Source organism: Bos javanicus, chromosome 2 (genome assembly GCF_032452875.1).
Source record: "Bos javanicus breed banteng chromosome 2, ARS-OSU_banteng_1.0, whole genome shotgun sequence".
Lineage (NCBI taxonomy): Eukaryota > Metazoa > Chordata > Mammalia > Artiodactyla > Bovidae > Bos > Bos javanicus.
The window spans coordinates 36610922-36631557 of NC_083869.1; the positions used below are offsets into that span (position 1 = coordinate 36610922).

A 20636-nucleotide genomic window follows, 5' to 3' on the forward strand; every position below is an offset into this window, starting at 1 on the left:
ACCGGGGTCAAGGTAATGTTTGTTAGCTTCCTTCACTACAGAGTTGCTCTTCTTCCCACCTCCCATAGTGTACTCTTTGTAAGGAAGTTACCATACTCAGTCCTCACTGAGGGAATGGAGAGTTATTTTCTACCTTCCTGCAGTGGGGAGTATCTATATAAATAACTTGGAGTTCTACATAGGAGAGTTGTCTATTCTCTTCCATCTAAAAATTTATTTAGGCATTTATTCATATCATTTTGGGCTCATGGTTATTTTTTTATACTTTGGGCTATAATAGACTATATTATTTTAATATTTTCCTTGATTTTTTCCAGATTTGGCTGCTGGAGCTCTTTAACATGGCTTCTGTTTCCCTTTGAAATACCCACATAATTGTGGTCTTGTTATTACCGTAGTTGATTGATTGTTTTTAGTTGGCTTTCTTGTTACCATATTTCTTTTTAGAACTAATTTCAGCTAACCAAAGTCTGGAGACCTAGTTTATTAAAAAGGTTTTCTGACTCCTAATCCAGATGAATCTTTCCTTTCCTAGTCAGTCACAAGTGTTCTAGTGGTTCATTGTTTTGCCCTCACTTCAGGTGCTAGTGTTTTCTGTGCCCAACTAATAGGTGAGCTCCTTAAATGAAAGACATTGTTTGTGCCTTTTTTTAATCACCCAGACAACTGTAATAGGTAAGAGCTTATTAAATAAGCTGTGGCGATAAGAAAAAGAAAGTATGCATTTGACCTTCTTATAGTCCAATTTTATTTAACTTTTGAAATGGTTGTATGTCCAATATTACCCAAATTATGTATTTTAAATAATTTAAATTTAATCACTAACACTTTTAATTTAAATATTATAGTTGACTACAAGGAAGAATATAATACTACTCTGCCACAGTTTATTCCATATGAAGATGGTATTTATAATGTTATTCAAAAAAAGGTAACATGGTATGGAGCATTAAATGCATGTTCTCAAAGTGGAGGTCATTTGGCAAGTGTTCATGACCAAAATGGCCAGCTTTTTCTGGAAGATATCGTAAAGCGTGACGGATTTCCACTATGGGTTGGGCTCTCAAGTCATGATGTAAGTCTTGTTTTGTTTTCCAGAAACTTTTCAAGTATATTCGAGGGTCGGAAATTTGAGCATAAAATATTAACTCAAAGTATAACATCAGATTAAGTCCTGGGATTGCATTCGCATACCATAGTGCTTTCTATCTTTTCACAATGTAGAACAGATAGAAAATTGTTTGTAGAGTACACCAGGGCAACTGGCCAGGACCGCAGCTGCCCTAGACACTGCCACGCCATCCTAAGGACTCAGTAGATTAGTATCTCATCAACACCACTGTAACCTATTTGGGATAGACCAGTTGGAGAGCTGGTAAAAAGGGAATGGCTTAGGATCAGAAAAATCTGATTTCCAATATGAGTGGCAGGTCTTCTATCTACATATTGGGTGACCACAAGCAAGTTATTATACCTTTGCAAGCTTATTTCCTTATCTGTCAAATGGGGGTGATGATATGTTCCTTAATAGAGGATTATTAGCACAAAATTTGTATTGGGATGAGAATGGATACATGTATACTTATGGCTGAGTCCCTTTATTGTTCACCTGAAACTGTCACAACATTGTTAATTGATTCTGCTGCTGCTAAGTCGCTTCAGTCGTGTCAGACCCTGTGCGAACCCATAGATGGCAGCCCACCAGGCTCTGCCGTCCCTGGGATTCTCCAGGCAAGAACACTGGAGTGGCTTGCCATTTCCTTCTCCAGTTAATTGACTATACCCCAATACAAAATAAAAGTTAAAAAAAATTATATAAAGTGCCAAGTAAAACTCTTAACTACATCTAAAATATAGATGTATATTTTCTCCCCACTTCCCCCTAGAAATTGACACTATTTGAAAGTAATCTGCTGGTAAACATGCCTTTTGTGCCACTATTTGAATCCTATTAAGTAGTATACATATATAAATGTACTGATAATGATATCTAGTATACAAAAAAACAGTCTGTTGAGATTAGAATGGAGGCCTAATCTAAATAAAGTGGGAAAAGTAAAAGGATGGCAAATTATGATTAAAGAATGAAGGACAAATCAAAAGTAATCTTCCTATATGAATTTCTTGGGAACTATTTTTCTCTTCCAGCCTCTTGCTGCTTGATAACTTCTGTAATATGAAAAAAATCAAGCCAAGGACACAAACCACAAAGCTATAAAACATAAAAAACAATATTTAGAGTAATATGAAGATTGGGATTGTAAACCTGTAATTGTGACAAATGGAAGCCATTTCCATGTCATATAATTTCTAGTGTTATATAAACTCATCCTTAAAAAATGAAATCTAGAGATAGAGTGTAGTAACACTATCTCTAAAGTCCTATTTAAATTATATGCCAGAGCAAATGTCTCAAATCACTGCATCAAAAGTAAATCCCTGGTTTTACAAATGTGTTCAGGTCTGTAGTACTTATAAGCAAATAATTAACACTACATTCCTATATTTATGAAAGTATGCATGTTCATCTCAATGTTCTTTTGAAGTCATACATATGAATTCAGATTATCACTATTATTCTTAATACAGGGAAGTGAATCAAGTTTTGAATGGTCTGATGGCAGTGCCTTTGACTATATTCCATGGAAAGATAAAAAATCTGCTGGAAATTGTGTTGTCTTGGATCCAAAAGGAATTTGGAAACATGAAAACTGCAAGTCTGTTAAGGATGGTGCTATTTGTTATAAACCTACAGAATGTAAGACTTGATTTCAAATAGCTGTATATTTACTAAAACATGACATTTGTTTTATGTACCTGATTAAATATGGAAAATAATTTTTATAGATATTAAATAAGGTTTATTCACAAATCCTAGCAAAATAATTTTGATACTTTGTGGAGAGAAACAAATATGATATGCCCATTCAAGGAATTTGTTCTCAAAGACTTTCAATTGTTCTGTTACTCAGTGAGTTTTACTCTAGAATTTGTGAATTTTAATTTCACTTAGCAGTGTTTTTCAAAAAGTGAGATTCTCCTTTTTAAAAAAGGGTTCCACAGGATATAGATTTGAGAAAAATCTTAGGTGATTTACCATATTAATGATTCTGAAAGTTTTTATAGAAAAGAATCTCTGTAGTAAAGAAATGTTCTGTGTAACTAAACATTCTCCAAATATTTCTACTATAGAAAGTAGAATGGTGATTGCTGCAGGGAAGAAAGAATGAGGTGTTATTATTTAATTGGAGCAGAGTTTCAGTTTTGCAAGATGAAACAGTTTGCAGGTGGATGGTGGTGATGATTGCTTAATAATGTGAATGTACTTCATGCCATTGAACTGTACAGTGAAAAATAGTTAAAATGGTAAATTTTACATAATGTATATTTTATCCCCTTTCAAACAAAATGGAATCTTCTTGACAGGAATGTAACAAACTTACCACGTGGCTGGCCCTTGCAAGGAAAAAAAAAAAAATGTGAGAGTTGGAAGCAAAACTCCCTAAAGAACAGTAAGAAAAGAAAATATATGCCGTCTAAGACAGGCCATTTGCAGCTTGGACTAGAAACAAATAGACTTTGAAGATAAGGCATTTCCATATGTTCCCAGTGGATGAAGAATTGTTTTTAAAGCCAACCCATTCATAAAAGTACACTCATCCTAGCCATGCATTGGTGGCCAGTGTTCGGCATGTCTTGAATCTAAAGAAACACTCACCATTGCCTGTGCAGTGATAGAGTAGTCAGCAGTGTATTTTTTGTCAGGGATACTATTTTCCCAGTATAATAGAATCAAACACTTGTTAGTGGCATCTTCCTCCACCACAGCCTTAACAAAGAATTGTCACAAGTCTTACAGACTCCACAGGTTAATTTTTAGATGACTTTTGGTCACCTGCAGCTAGGAAACTTACCCAGGAGTAATCAATTTTCAAACTAAAGGAAGACTTAGAGCCCAAACTAGTGGCATTAGTGAAAAGTGTAGAGGCAGAAGCCAATCAAATAACTAGATTTCAAAAAAGATGGAGCCCAAGGGGAGAAACAGGATAGAGAAGCAGAGTAAGGAATGGAAAACCATCCTGAAGTCTCTCAGTGGAGAAGAAAGGGGCAGTAGTCATTCTTCTGGAATCATAGGGATCATAAATGAAAAGAATTCTACCAAACTGCAATGAGGAACAAAAGCAGGAAAGCCTTCAATCACTGAAGGACATGCAGACCATCCATATGCGTAGAGAACAATGGTATGGGTTGCGACTGCTGGCCATACCAGATCAGATATTGATTCAGACAATCTGTACCTGGTCAACGGGATGTTGGCAATTTACTTTCCAGTTCTCATACTCTCCAGTTGGAATTAACAATGGTGTTAAGGGGGACAGGCTTCATTACACAGGCTTCTTGTGTTATACAGAACGACTGAAAATTAAACAGTTTACATGGAAACCAGGGGAATTATTCAGAGCTGAGAAGCCACACCTACTTTTTTTTTGGCTTGAGACAGATTTTTCAGTGCTGATCTGTTGTGCTTTGTAAGCAAGTTACCAAGTTTTCAATGTGGGTATGATTTTTTTTTTATGGCAAGGTAAAAGTAGGTCTTTGTGATCAATACAAAAAGGAATCCAAAGAAAGAAAGAATTTTAATTATTATTTCAAATTTGTTACAGGCCTACCCAGCCTTGTCTTTTCTTCTCGATTCTGTCTTTCCAGTTATTTTTACTTTAGTCTAAATTCATCTTAGAGAGTTAAGTACTTTCCTCTGTATTCTCAGTTTTTTAAAAAATGGTTTTCCAAAAAGCTAATGAGATTGCGTTCTCAGAGTGTGGGCTGTAGCCCTCTCTGATGTGTATTGAAGTTGAATGCCTCTTACCTACAGAAACCATGGCGTCAGTGAAATTTTAAAAGCCAGTCATATTTTTCTGTGCATTTTCACAGTTATGTCTAACATTTTTTACAGCTAAAGAGGTGTCCTCTTATACTTACTCATCAAGATGTCCAGGAGTAAAAGGGAACAAGTCACAGTGGGTTCAGTACAGGGACCACTGTTACACGTCCGACCAGGCATTGCACAGTTTCTCAGAAGCCAGACAGTTTTGTTCAAAGCTTGGTGAGTTAAAATGTGTTGATTTTCTTTTTCAATAATTTAGTCATTAGAATTTTTCTTAAGGAAACCTTTTAAAATAAATATTATATTTTTGAAAATCTTAGTGAAGCACTCACTAATTATAATAGCATTGCTGCTACTGCTGCTAAGTTGCTTCAGTCGTGTCCGACTCTGTGCGACCCCATAGACGGCAGCCCACCTGGCTTCCCCATCCCTGGGATTCTCTAGGCAAGAACACTGGAGTGGGTTGCCATTTCCTTCTCCAGTGCATGAAAGTGAAAAGTAAAAGTGAAGTCGCTCAGTCGTGTCCGACTCTAGCGACCTCATGGACTGCAGCCTACCAGGCTCCTCCGTCCATGGGATTTTCCAGGCAAGAGTACTGGAGTGGGGTGCCATTGCCTTCTCCGATAATAGCATTATAACCTAATTACCCAGTGGTACAGAAATGTTTAAGTATTTTATTATATATGAACTCAATGGAATATTGGAACAGCCATTAAAAAATGATCAATATAAGAATAAGTAGATGGTATATAAAAGTAAGTGGGAAGAAGTAGAATAAAAAATTGCTAAATAAACTATTATGTGAAAATATTGACAAATGAAACCATTTTAAATATAGCTAGATATGCTCAGATGAAAGGATTAAGAAGCAGATTTTTTGTAAAGTTGATTAAGCAGTAAATACAAAATTGTAGATTTTTCATTACTTAGTCATTAATAAGTAAGTTTAACCTGACCAGGGTAACAAAGTCCAAGAAGCATGGGTTGTTCATTCTGCAAAACGGACCCAGGGCCCACATCTCTGAACACTATAGGGGACCGGACTTTTAATCTTCAGATTTAACTAAAATCAAAGAGCAGCCATGATTGACTCCCTCCCATGAGAATCTTAGACAGTAGTCAAACTGTGAAATAACTTCTAGGGAGACCACCTAGAGTATTTCAAAGACCTGCATCCTTGGGTAGCAATTTAGGCAGATGACATTTATCTTATTTATTTTGCTACCTTGTAGAGACACTTTACTGATTTAAAAATCTCCTTGTTACTGCTTAACTACATGATGGAAAGTTTTATGTGAGATTAGTATTATAAAAGGTAAAGTGCCTGCACACTGTGTGATCTATAGAGGAGAAAATGCTTTCCTTTGCCCTTCTTTTAATACTTCACACCACAAAAGACATGCGTTAGTTCAAGTATGGATAAGCTTGTTTGGATTGAAGACTATTTGATTCCATTTTGGATTAGTTTCCAAGTCCAGGTATTATTTTATTTCTATCCCTTGCCTGATGCTGGTGATAGTACTATTATCTCTGTGGGTTTAAGGCAGCCTATCAAACTTGAGGAATACTCACTCATTCAATTCCATACTGTATTTTGGACAGTATACAATGGCATGACCAGGTATCAGTTTAGTTCAGTTCAGTCGATCAGTCGTGTCCAACTCTTTGTGACCCCATGAATTACAGCACGACAGGCCTCCCTGTCCACCATCAACTCCAGGAGTTCACCCAAACTCATGTGTGATGCCATCCAGCCATCTCATCCTCTGTCGTCCCCTTCTCCTCCTGCCCCCAATCCCTCCCAGCATCAGAGTCTTTTCCAATGAGTCAACTCTTTGCTTGAGGTGGCCAAAATATTGGAGTTTCAGCCTTAGCATCAGTCCTTCCCGTGAACACCCAGGACTGATCTCCTTTGGAATGGACTGGTTGGATCTCCTTGCAGTCCAAGGGACTCTAAAGAGTCTTCTCCAACACCACAATTCAAAAGCATCAATTCTTTGGCACTCAGCTTTCTTCACAGTTCAACTCTCACATCCATACATGACCACTGGAAAAACCATAGCCTTGACTAGATGGACCTTTGTTGGCAAAGTAATATCTCTGCTTTTGAATATGCTGTCTAGGTTGGTCACAACCTTACTCCTTTCCTTCCAAGGAGTAAGCATCTTTTAATTTCATGGCTGCAATCACCATCTGCAGTGATTTTGGAGCCCCAAAAAACAAAGTCTGACACTGTTTCCACTGTTTCCCCATCTATTTCCCATAAAGTGATGGGACCAGATGCCTAAGATCATGACCATGTATACTTATGTATAAAATAATATTAAAAGGAAGGCTAATGCTCTCCAACATCTCAAATCTATTTGCTTTTATTTTCATTTTAGCAGAAGCACATTTAAAGTTAACTTACTATACAGAACTGGTTGTTGAGGAGAGAGTGTTGAAAATCTACAGGGGAACACAGATTTCTACCGTCACATACCCCACTTCTTATGACTAGCTGTTCATACAGGAAGATCTCACTGGTTAAGTAGTTCCAAGGCCCAGAAATATTACCGTGTAAACATTTTGAGGAAACATAAGATATGTATATATGCAAAGTTTCAATCTAGAAATATTTCTAACATTTTTGGAAGCTATTAACACTATACTTTTGTGTATTAATGCTGTACACTCTGTGTCAAGTTTGAATATCTTCATGACCGTTAATCTTGATTGTTGTTGTTCTATCACTAAGTCGTGTCCAACTCTTTGCAACCCCATGGACTGAAGCACACCAGGCTTCCCTGTCCTTCACTGTCTCCCAGAGTTTGCTCAAATTCGTGTCCACTGAGTCAGTGATGCCATACAACTTGCTCGTCCTCTGTTGTCCCCTTCTCCTCCTGCCCTCAATCTTCCCTAGTTGGCATAAAGCTAATGGACTTAGGGTTTGTTTTCCTTCAACAGCCCATTCTGCAACTGTCGTTACCATAAAGGATGAAGATGAGAATAAATTTGTGAGCAGACTAATGAGGGAAAATAATAACATTACCATGAGAGTTTGGCTGGGATTATCTCAACTTTCTGCTGGTAAATATCTGTGTGTAGAGTGTACAAAGAGAGTTCTAACTTGTCCTGAATGCCAGGTCAGCCTCACTAAAGAATGTCAAGTGGTGGCTAACTCAAACACTTCTTGGTGATGAATAAGCTAGGTCTGCTGGTTTAGAGGCTTATACATTCCTAATGAATAAACGAATGAGTTATTAGTAATGATAAAACACTAATGAAATAGAAAATCAGGTTAAATCAACTGGAATTGTTTTAGAGGCGTAAGATACTTGGGTCAACAGGATTTTTTCTTTTCCTCTGGTGGTGTCTGTGTCCCTCGTGTGTCCCACCAGGAGCCCATTGCCACTGTCCACTGCATTCCAGTGTCTAGCACTTGGTAGTGATAGCTTTTAGCTATTATTCAGAAAGTTCTCTTCTGGTTGTTTCCTTCCCTCTTGAAACATTTTTACTTTTTTTTTGGTAACCATAGAGTGAAAGTAAGTCTTAATGGTGATTTTTTTATTATATTACCTAAGAAAATTGCAGAGATTTGGTTCAAAAAGATTTGTGGAAGAATTTTTCAATAAGGAATAATAGATTGTTTCCATGCACTTAGAATTGATAAAGAATGAATTAAGAGTACACATTTGATAGAATAATAGAAAGTTGGCTTCACATTTTATACAGATTTGAATTCTAAATAATTGAAATAAATGTGAATTCCAAAATATTAAGTATGTGTCCAAAAGTGAATGAATTCTAAGTTGGCCATCTAAGGGAAGTATAAGTTGTGTTTATACTCTCACCACAAGGTGGTGCTCCATCAGCTGGGAACCAGAAGTGGAATCATGGTGGGGAGGACTTCTTGGACCCTGCATGACTCTTCCTCTCCCACCAGCACACTGTGAATGATTTTTAATGCGGGGAAGTCATGGGTGGGAAGCAAGGGACAACGGACACAGATCTTTAGAAATCTGCCCATCACACAATAAATGTGCTTCATTTATAGCACCTATACTCTGTGTAGTGCTGTCTAATAGAACTTTCTACAAAGATGAAATTTTTTCTATGTCTGTGCTATCCAATGTAGTGGTCACTAACCACATGTGGCTGTTGAACACTTGAAATATGTCACGTGCAACTGATGGGCTGATTTTAATATTTTCACTTTCAATAAATTTCATTTTAAAAATAGTGGCACAGCACAGTTCTAAATAAATAAATTGTATGAACCATGTGCTTTTTACCTTCGTAATTTAGTTACAGTAAACAAACTTCTTCCTTTAGATCATTCTTGGAATTGGTTAGATGGATCAAAAGTGACATTTGTCAAATGGGCAAATAAAATTAAGAGTGGCAGTGGACAATGTAGCATTTTGTTAGCTTCAAATGAAACTTGGACAAAAGTTGAATGTTCACGTGGCTACGGAAGAGTTGTCTGCAAAGTTCCCTTGGGTAAGTATGTAACCTGTCCTTAAGGAACCTTTCTGAAGAAGGGGTCAGGCAATAAGTGTACGATTCAATTGTGTGCAAAGTTTTGTACTTTGTCCCAGAGTACTTAGTCCTTAGAGTATATCCAAACAAACCTGATTAAGTCATACAGATTCTTTCCCTCAGAAAAATAAATTACAAAAGACAGTAAATGCACAAGATGTCTAGGATTCCCAGAGGAAAGTACTGAACTGTCCAAACTTTGTATGCTGCTGCTGCTGCTAAGTCGCTTCAGTCGTGTCCGACTCTGTGCGACCCCATAGACAGCAGTCCACCAGGCTCCCCCATCCCTGGGATTCTCCAGGCAAGAACACTGGAGTGGGTTGCCATTTCCTTCTCCAATGCAGGAAAGTGAAAAGTGAAAGAGAAGTCGCTCAGTCGTGTCCTACCCTCAGCAACCCCATGGACTGCAGCCCACCAGGCTCCTCTGTCCATGGGATTTTCCAGGCAAGAGTACTGGAGTGGGATGCCATTGCCTTCTCCAAACTTTGTATAATTCTTTCCTAAGAAAAATGGGAGCTGCCAGAGTTTCAGGGAGGTCATTTCTTGAAAAATGTTAAAATGTATTTTATTCTATAGTTCAGAGATGAAAAGCTCAAAGGTCTAATTCTGCAGTTATTTCATTTCCTTTCTCCCCATTCCCATAAAATTCATAATAAACAACAGTGCAAAACTGTATTTAGTTACAACGTCCTAAGTATCTATAGGAAATTGTACTTTGAACTTCTGTTTCATCATAATTGATACATAAATTAACCACAAAAATCTTATCTTAACAAGCTCTAAAATTTTCATGTTAACATTTTTAAAGATTAGCATAAAATGTCCATTTTGGTGCACAAATGTTAACTTAACTTTAACTTTAGGTAATCAGTATTTACATATTTATGCATTGATTCAGTAAATATTTAGAGTATCTGTTTTATGTGCTGGGGTGCACCCATGAGCAAGACAGGTAAGATTCCTTTTCTCACAGAGCTTACAATCTATTGAAAACAGATAAGGAGTAACCAAGCAGGTCCATTTTTAAAAGAGAGGAAAATATCAAATAGTTATAAACTCTATGGTGCAATGGTAAAGAATCCTGGAGAAGGAAATGGCAACCCACTGCAGTATTCTTGCCTGGAGAATTCTATGGACAGAGAAGCCTGGCGGACTGGAGTCCCTGGGGTTGTACAGAGTTAGACACAACTGAGCAGGCACGTGCGCATGCACACACATGAACTGTATTGAGACTAGGGATTTAACTGCTCTAGATCAGGGGTGATCAGGGAAGACTTCTTAGAGCGGAGATATGGAAGCTGAAATCTGAAAGGCCAGCCAAGGCCTTTGGGGTCAGCAGAAGAGTCACACCAGGCAGAAGTACCAGTTGGAGCAGAGAGCCTAAGACAGAACATCTTGATGTGGGCTTAAGGAAGAAGTGGAAAGTAGACAGATGTCAGACAGGTAGGGCTTTGGAATCCTGAGTCAAGTGTTCAGGTTCTATACTTAGTGGAATAGAGAGTGAGTAGAAGATTTGGGGTGAGGGAGAAGTAGGGTTAGAATGGTATAAACCAAGAGTTCCATTTTGGCATTTTGAGCATCCATGTGGAGATGAGCTAGAATGTCTAGTGTGAAGTTGGACATATGAGAGAGAAGGAAAGTCAGCACAGAGATGATATTAAAGCCATGGGACACAATGACTCCATCTTGACAGCATGTAGATAGGGGCCTGGAACAGTGCTTAAAATTGAATAGTGAGGGACTCAGTGAGGTCATCCTAAAGGGTTAACGTCCTTTAAAGCAAATAACACTTTATTTGGCACTAGGTAAGTCAACCACAGACATTTACCAACCTTTAGCAATTTGCTGTCAAAGTAAGGTAATATACTGGGAATGAGGGTCTCAGAAGGATGATGGGAAGGGAATGTGAGAATAATGGTACCGCTCTAATTTCTTCGGAAGAAAATTGCTCTAGGAGTGAAGAGGATTTGAATGAAAACAGTTAAATTGGATCAGAAAGCACTGAAGTGTTTGATGATGAGTTTGAATTCTGTGTTGACACTGTGAGACAATCAGCACTTACTGCATCTAATTTGTACAGTGTTCACATATGTGACACAAAGCCTAGTACATAAAATCAGTGACAATTGCTGTTCTGTTCTGTCTTCCACTGTCAAACCTTTCTCTGGTCTAGGCCCTGATTACAGAGGAATAGGTATCGCATTTGCTGTGCTGAGTATCTTAGCTGTAACCTGCGGACTGATCTGGCTCTTCTTCCGAAGGAACCGTTGGCACTGGTTGGGCTTCTCTTCAGTTCGGTATCAACAAGGAGGGAATGAAGATGAAATTATGCTTCCTTCTTTCCATGACTAAACTCTTCTAGAGGTTTGCTAATTTGCACTGATGGTTTAGGAAAAATGAGCCATTTAAAATTTTCCCAATGTCAGTATTTACTGTTTCAATGTTGAGGTCTTAGGTACTCTTTTTGTTTAATTATAATGCTGGTATCTACAGTTATGCACAAAATGCCATGTTTATAACTACTTAATAGCATGAAAAGATACCAAAGTTGGAACTGAAGTCCAAATTGTTCATAGGGTAATGAGTTTAATGTGCATTTTCTCTGTAAGAATGTAGTTGGTAACTAGGATATGAATGGCATTTTAACAAAATGTCTTAGGAGATAAAATTGGCATTACTGGGTCACATATGTACATTTAATTTTAAGAACATCTAAGCCAAATGCAAAATTAGTACCTCTAGATAAAAACAAAACTATAAATAATATCAACATTGTTTTAAATTAGTCATTTGTAGCATATGGGGGAAATTATTGAACAATGAGACATGCAAACAGCAAAATTATGCCTCTTGGCAAGATTTTCTTATACTGTTCCAAAGATATTTCATACTAAAATTATTTAAATGCAATAATTTTGTTCTGTTCATAGTTTTTCAAAGGCTTTTAAAGATTTAGTGCTTAATGTTTTTATAGGTGTGGAAATATTTTTAGATTGATTAGATATCGCACTGTGTTTTTTGTTTTATATAAAACATATGTTTTCTTTTTAAAGGGAATCAGCTAAGGATGAGATTTTTTTGAAAATTTCACAGTTTATATATTTAATATAGTATGGCAACTTCTGACCAAGAAATTTTTATTCTTTGTTGCCTTTTTACATAAGAGATAGGAGGTCTGTGAAAATTGTGTATATTTGTAAAAATGAATTTTACAATGAAACTCTAAATCTTGTGATTACTACTAAAATATTTAAAATTGTGAATGGTTTAGGAAACACGGTTTTATGGTTATTGTTTTGAATTTTACCACCTAGAATGTAGTCTTAATAATAGCTTCTACTGGATATTGTGAATGTTTTATTCAGTGTTTAACTTATATTAACATATGTACTTTATTTTTGTAGAAAATCCACAGATTTATTTTAAAATTTAGTGTTTATATTATGATAATGTTGTAAATAACTTTCTAAGACATTTTAGTGGTCTAACACGCTGTAGTATGGTTATCCTGAACTATTTTATACTGAATTTGTTAAATTCTCTTACTCTGTTATCTGTGCAGTTTTAGTTGTTAAGACTTTCTTCAATGAACTGAACAAATTTGATGCAACAAGTACAGGTATATATAGTTGTGATGCCATAATAAAATCATTTTCTTTTTTTTTTTAAGTAAAACTATTGTTGATCTTACGTAAAAGTATTTGTTTTCCATTTTGAAAAATAAGTCTCTAGATTGGGTTTTATTATGTTACGCATATAGCGTGACAAGAAAAAAGTGTCCAGCTATTGTAAAGCAAGGCATCAAGATCTTGTGTGCACTTTTAAAAGAATAAATATAATCATTTGTACATCTCTGAGTGTTTGATTTTAGGCTCCTTTTTGGATTCCTCTGACTCAGCGTTTCTTCTGACTTACTGGGTCAGCAGGGGTCCCACCTATAATACACTTGCTTCTCACTATGTTTGCCTCCCTCAGGAGATCCTGCGCACCGCCTCCCACCCCACGGCATTCATCAACCACTTCTAAGTCAGTAATTCAAATATCTAGTTTCAGGTTCATATTTCTAACTCCCACTGAACAATCTCTATGAAAGTCCTTCTTACCGTGACCAGAGCTGCCCATATTGTGTTCCCTTTCTCAGAAGAACTGAAGACAGCCTTTTCCAATCTTCCTAACTAATCCAACCCTCACATGTGGTCTGACAAAATTGATCTTTCAAAACAAGGCACCTAAAAAAACAGATGATCAGGTATAGAGGACAAGTTTAGAAGTGACCAGTAAATACCCACTGACAGTATTCTCCCTTCCCCAGTCCCAGGGCAGGATATTTCATTACCTGGGAGATCTGCCCTGCAGCTGTTTGCTGTAGTGTTGGAAACCCCAGTCCTGACTCGATGCTGAGTTGATGCTAGGGAAAGCCAGGGTTTCTTTCTCTTTGGTTCATTTAATCCTAAAAGCCTCTTGGAGAAACAAAGACCTGATTACTCACTAACTCACCTGAAAAGACAAATTTTAACTATTAAGTTCAACAACTTTTTACCTAAAAAGACAAATTTCAACTATATCTCAAAGACTTTATTATTTTTAATTGGAGGATAATTGCTTTACAATGTTCTGTTTGTTTCTGCCATACAACAATGTGAATCAGCCATAAGTATACATATGTCCCCTCCGTCTTGAACCTCCCTACCACTCCCCACTTCATCCCACCCCTCTAGATTGTCAAAGACATTTTTAAAAAAAACTAGACCTCATGATCTGTATAGTTCAGTTCAGGTGCTCAGTCGTGTCCGACTCTTTGCGACGCCATGAATCCCAGCACGCCAGGCCTCCCTGTCCAACATCAACTCTCGGAGTTCACTCAGACTCATGTCCATTGAGTTGGTGATGCCATCCAGCCATCTCATCCTTTGTCGTCCCCTTCTCCTCCTGCCCCCAATCCCTCCCAGCATTAGGGTCTTTTCCAATGAGTCAACTCTTCGTATGAGGTGGCCAAAGTATTGGAGTTTCAGCTTTAGCATCAGTCCTTCCAATGAACACCTAGGACTGATCTCCTTTGGAATGGACTGGTTGGATCTCCTTGCAGTCCAAGGGACTCTCAAGAGTCTTCTCCAACACCACAGTTCAAAAGCATCAATTCTTTGGTGCTCAGCTTTCTTCACAGTCCAACTCTCACATCCATACATGACTACTGGAAAAACTATCATAGCCTTGACTAGATGGACCTTTGTTGGCAAAGTAATGTCTCTGCTTTTGAATATGCTATCTAGGTTGGTCATAACTTTCCTTCCAAGGAGTAAGCGTCTTTTAATTTCATGGCTGCAGTCACCATCTGCAGTGATTTTGGAGCCCCAAAAAATAGTCTGACACTGTTTCCACTGTTTCCCCATCTATTTCCCATGAAGTGATGGGACCGCATGCCATGATCTTAGTTTTCTGAATGTTGAGCTTTAAGCCAACTTTTTCACTCTCCTCTTTCACTTGCATCAAGAGGCTTTTTAGTTCCTCTTCACTTTCTGTCATAAGGGTGTTGTCATCTGCATATCTGAGGTTATTGATATTTTTCCCTGCAGTCTTGATTCCAGCTTGTGCTTCTTCCAGCCCAGCATTTCTCATGATGTACTCTGCATATAAGTTAAATAAGCAGGGTGACTTATTAAATAACTTAATAAATAAATAAACTTATTAAATAATAAATAAATAAACTTTATTTATTAAGTTAAATAAACATATACAGCCTTGACATACTGCTTTTCCTATTTGGAACCAGTCTGTTTTTCCATGTCCAGTTCTAACTCTTGCCTCCTGACCTGCATATAGGTTTTTCAAGAGGCAGGTCAGGTGGTCTGGTATTCCCATCTCTTTCACCTAGAGCCAGACATCCTGGAATGTGAAGTCAAGTGGGCCTTAGAAAGCATCACTATGAACAAAGACAGTGGAGGTGATGGAATTCAAGTTGAGCTATTCCAAATCCTGAAAGATGATGATGTGAAAGTGCTGCATTCAATATGCCAGCAAATTTGGAAAACTCAGCAGTGGCCACAGAACTGGAAAAGGTCAGTTTTCATTCCAATCCCAAAGAAAGGCAATGCCAAAGAATGCTCAAACGACCACACAGTTGCACTCATCTCACACGCTAGTAAAGTAATGCTCAAAATTCTCCAAGCCAGGCTTCAGCAATATGTGAACCGTGAACTCCCTGATGTTCAAGCTGGTTTTAGAAAAGGCAGAGGAACCAGAGAGATCAAATTGCCAACATCTGCTGGATCATGGAAAAAGCAAGAGAGTTCCAGAAAAACATCTATTTCTGCTTTATTGACTATGCCAAAGCCTTTGACTATGTAATTCTTTTTTTTTTTTTTTCTAAATTTTTAAAAGAAAATCCATCCTGAACCCTCCTCCCTCCTCCCTCCCCATACCATCCCTCTGGGTCATCCCAGTGCACCATTCCCAAGCATCCAGCATCGTGCATTGAACCTGGACTGGCATCTCGTTTCATACATGACATTTCACATGTTTCAATGCCATTCTCCCAAATCTTGCCACCCTCTCCCTCTCCCACAGAGTCCATAAGCCTGTTCTATACATCAGTGTCTCTTTTGCTGTCTCGTGTACAGGGTTATCGTTACCATCTTTCTAATATGGAATTTAGCATATAGTATACTGTATTGGTGTTTGTCCTTCTGGCTTACTTCACTCTGTATAATAGGCTCCAGTTTCATCCACCTCATTAGAATTGATTCAAATGTATTCTTTTTAATGGCTGAGTAATACTCCATCGTGTATATGTACCACAGCTTTCTTATCCATTCATCTGCTGATGTACATCTAGGTTGCTTCCATGTCCTGGCTATTATAAACAGTGCTGCGATGAACATTGGGGTACACGTGTCTCTTTCCCTTCTGGTTTCCTCAGTGAGCCTTTGACTATGTGGATCACAATAAACTGTGGAAAATTCTGAAAGAGATGGGAATGATCTGTACAGTAAACTCTAATTTCCTTTATATTCTAAATTAAAACGTTCTCACACTATTATATCTCAACAAATTTAGTACACATCTATTTCTCCTTTTGCCCAAGCTAACTTAATCAGTTCTGCCCAAGCAGAATCTGAGAGGCTTTTTTTCCATTCTCCCAAACAATTCTTCTTCTTATATTCTCTTTGTATTAATATGAAGACAGCATACCCCTTGTTTCCCAGGATAGAAACTCAGAATTCATCCTTAAATCGTCTCTTTCTCATCTCTCTAATCCAGCAACTCTCTCAGTTTTTCCCCACACTTCTCATCGACTGGTCATCTTCATTGCCAGCTGTCTTTAATTCAGAACTTTATCCTCTTTTCTTTCTGGATTATCTGCACAAGGTTCTTCACTGGTCTTCCTCATCAGCCTTTCCCCTGCACCCCATCTTTCCCATTCCTGAACCTAGGGAAGCTGAGAGTTACAGAGGAGGACTCCCCTTCTATTTTGGTCTCCATTTATGTAGTCCTAAGTACTTTAGGGGACAAGGCAATGGCACCCCACTCCAGTACTCTTGCCTGGCAAACTCCATGGATGGAGGAGCCTGGTAGGCTGCAGTTCATGGGGTTGCTAAGAGTCGGACATGACTGAGCAACTTCCCTTTCACTTTTCACTTTCCTGCATTGGAGAAGGAAATGGCAACCCACTCCAGTGTTCTTGCCTGGAGAATCCCAGGGATGGGGGAGCCTGATGGGCTGCTGTCTATGGGGTCGCACAGAGTTGGACACGACTGAAGTGACTTAGCAGCAGCAGCAGCAGCAGCAGCAGCAGCAGCAAGTATTTCAGGACAAAAGGGAACTCAGCATTGCCCAGCCCAGGACCCTCTCCAGGAATCTTAAGGGGTTGAAGTCAGTCCTGAGTAGTTCTAGGGTTTTGGTTTCCTGGCCAAATGCCCACTCTTTAAAAAAAAAAAATGGTGTTTTTTTTTTTTTTCATTTTTTCTCTATTTTAATATTAATTTGTTTATTTTATTCGGCTTCGTGGTATCTTGAGTTGCAGCATGCAAACTCTTGGTTGTGGCGTGTGGGATCTAGTTCCCTGACCCAGGGTCAAGCCCAGGTCCCCTGCATTGGCAGCACAGAGTTTAGCCCCTGGACCACCAGTGAAGTTCCCCAACACCCTCTTAATACAAAGTAGGGTCAAGTCAATATTGTTTCAAGGGCTAAACAACAAAGAGGCAGAGTCAGATGAAACTGGAGTCCAGGAATTAGGAAAACATTGATGATCAACCAATAGAAATGCAGAAAATCACCAGAGTCCAGACAGGAGTAAGCTGAAAAGTGAAAGGAAATTAGGAAACAGAGAACATGAAATTTTGAGATGTAGAGATGGGCCATAGCTAGAGTGAGAAGAAGGAAAGGTGAAGAAGACTTCTTCCCAAAGGAGGTGGGGGAAGAGATTTACAGATTTAGAAGCTGAGAGGAATGAAAACAAAACACATCATTGGTAACCAATGAACAGAGAGAAGTGATGCAGGGGAGAAAGGGGAAGATCTTGAAGAAGATGAGAGGGCAGATCTAGATCCATATATAAAGGAGCTAGGTTTGGATGGGATGGGAGGAAGCTTGCCTTCCTCTCTAAGGACAGAAGAGAATGACCTGTGTGGAAGAGAAGGGGAGAGCAGACAGGTATTTGAAGATGTTTATCTATACCTGATGGCCTCTATTTTCCTAGTGAGTAGAAGGTGAAGTCTTTTTCAGAGAAAAATAAATATTGAATGGGGTTTCAGCTTAAAGAGTATAATAAAAAAATAGAAATATTCTATGTGGGGAATGAATGAGAGAGGAGAATGAGCAAGACAAAATAAAAGACTGCAGAAGAGGCTTACTGGGCTCACATGAAATTAAAAGCCATATATTAGTAGTGACAACCATCAGGAGAATGAGTAGATTTCTTCTACCTGCCCTTGGCTGCTTAACTAAAATTGAGGGAAAGGAGACTATGAAGGAGAAAATAGAGCCCCTATCCTCAAAAAATTAAAGATAGAACTACCATGTGATCCAGCAGTCTCACTTCTGGGTGTAAAACGAAGTCAAGGGATTGGAGCCCGGAATGAGGTCAAAGAGGACGTAAACAGTGAAAGAGAAGGAAAACCAGTGTGAGATGCGATTGGAAAGTAGGCCATCATGATGAGAGGTTTTGACGAAATAACCATATTTTCCCATGCAGAGGGGGTAAGTAGCCTGTCTTATATTAGCATAAAAAATGAGGAAGTGTGCACCAGAGTCAACAGTGGGGAAAATATGTCTTCCTTTAGTTCAAATGACTGAAAAATAAAAGACTGCTGACATGGGTTATTTGCCTAAAGTAGATTGATTCATGAAGGTGCTACTTCTACTGTAAATCTAATGATTATTTGAAAATTAGTTTAATAAAAATCCACATTGATATAGTGTGCTTTGGTGCCTGAGGTAGGGGGTGGAGATAACTTATTCAGATAAGTTGACTGTTCATTTCCCCTGTGTAGTTAGCAGGATGGGAGTCCCCAGAATCGGGAGGTTTGAATATTTAAACACTGTGTACATTTGAAAGGATTTGCTTTGGGTTTGGGTTTAGTATACAAATAGTCTGAGGAATAATGGAAATAAATCAGTTGAGCAAGTCCTTGATACTTTGGCAAAGAGACTGAACCGGGAGAGGCCGGGAGAGTCCAGCAGAAGACCTGGGCTCTGGTCCAATTTTTGGCATTCACTGTGTGCCCATGGCTAAGTCACATCCTTTCTTTGGGCCTCAGTTTCTTTATCAGTAAATGAAGATGGCCCCTACCACCTCTGACTTTCTGAGACTCCTTACAGACCCCTTTGGTCAGATGGTGCAATCACTCCATTTCCAGTTGGACAATCAATAGCATGGAAAAGATTAGACTTGATCTTTTTAATAGACTAATTTTTGAGCAGTCTTAGGATAAACATTGAGCAGAAAGTACAGAGTTCCCATGTACATCCTTATGTCTCGCCACCTTTTTCTTATTATTAGCATCTTGCATTAATGTGGTACATTGGGTAAAATTGATCCAATTCAGATACATTATTCTTAACTAAAGTGCAGAGTTTACATTAAGATTCCTCTTTATGTATATTCTATATACATAGAATATTCTATATTTTTGTATAGAATATATTGTATATTCTATACAAATGTATATTCTATAGTTTTGACAAATGTATAATGATACGTATCTACCATTACAGTATTGTTCAAAACAGTCTTACTGCCCTAAAAGTGCTCTGTGCTCCACCTAGTCATGTCTCCCTTACCACCTCCCTCAACCCTTGACAACCACTGATTTTTTTTTTAACTGATACCACAGTTTTGTCTTGCCAAAATATACAGTTGAAATAATAGGGTATGTGGGCTTTTCAGACAGGCTTCTTTCACTTAGCAATATGTGTTTAAGTTCATTCCATGGCTTGATAGTTCATTTCTGTCTAGTGTTGAATAATATTTCATTGTGTGGATGTACCACAGTCTATTTATCCAATGACCTACTAAAGGATAGCTTGGCTGCTTCAAATATCTATATGTAAGTTTTTGTGAATATGTAACATTTCAACCAAGGATAAACACCAAGGAGCATGATCCCTGAATCATACGATAAGAGTATATTTAGTTTCCTGAGAAGCTACCAAGCTGTCTTCCAAAGTGGCTGTACCATTTGGCATTCTCACTGGAAATGAATGAGAATTCATTTCGTTCTCTTCTTCAGCATTTGCTGTTGTCAGTGTTTTGGATTTTAAAAGTCATTCTAATAGGTGTACAGTGGTATCTGGTTTTAATTTGAAGTTCCCTAGTGACATATGATGTTGAGTGTGTTTTCATGTACTTTTTGCTGTATTTATATATCTTATTTGTTGAAGTGTCTGTTCAACTCATTTGTAAATTTTAACAGTGAGTTGTTTATGTTTGTATTCTTGAGTTTAGACTCAATTTTAAAACACTCTTTTGCTAATGACATGAGACAATGTCAGAGTTTAAACAAGCAGCCTGTGTTACTTTGATTTGTCTGGTTCCAGAGACCCCCCGGCTATTCAAGTTATAGTTGCATAGCTCATATGTATAGTAACAAACATGATTGCTGCTGTTTTTCTTAAACAACAGAAATTTATTGTGTCACAGTTTTGGAGGCCAGAAGTTCAGAATCAAAGTATCCAAAGTATTCCTTTCAAGGGCTGTCAAGCACAGTTTAAAGACCCCCTCATCCAAGAGCTG

At 38.1% G+C, this 20636-nt stretch overlaps 1 protein-coding gene across 2 annotated transcripts in view; it reads left to right on the forward strand.

Annotated features, from left to right (window-relative positions):
- LOC133235106 (lymphocyte antigen 75-like) overlaps positions 1-20636 on the forward strand; it is a 125070-nt gene that overhangs the window by 78139 nt on the left and 26295 nt on the right. Inside the window, exons 30-35 of one of the 2 annotated variants that reach the window (XM_061396106.1) lie at positions 849-1075; positions 2590-2758; positions 4955-5104; positions 7832-7954; positions 9200-9367; positions 11580-13254. In XM_061396106.1, coding sequence (XP_061252090.1) covers positions 849-1075; positions 2590-2758; positions 4955-5104; positions 7832-7954; positions 9200-9367; positions 11580-11758 — 1016 coding nt within the window. In that variant the 3' untranslated portion in view covers positions 11759-13254. Of the gene's footprint in view, positions 1-848; positions 1076-2589; positions 2759-4954; positions 5105-7831; positions 7955-9199; positions 9368-11579; positions 13255-20636 lie in introns of those variants that run through there. The other variant, XM_061396114.1, reaches the window with a different exon arrangement.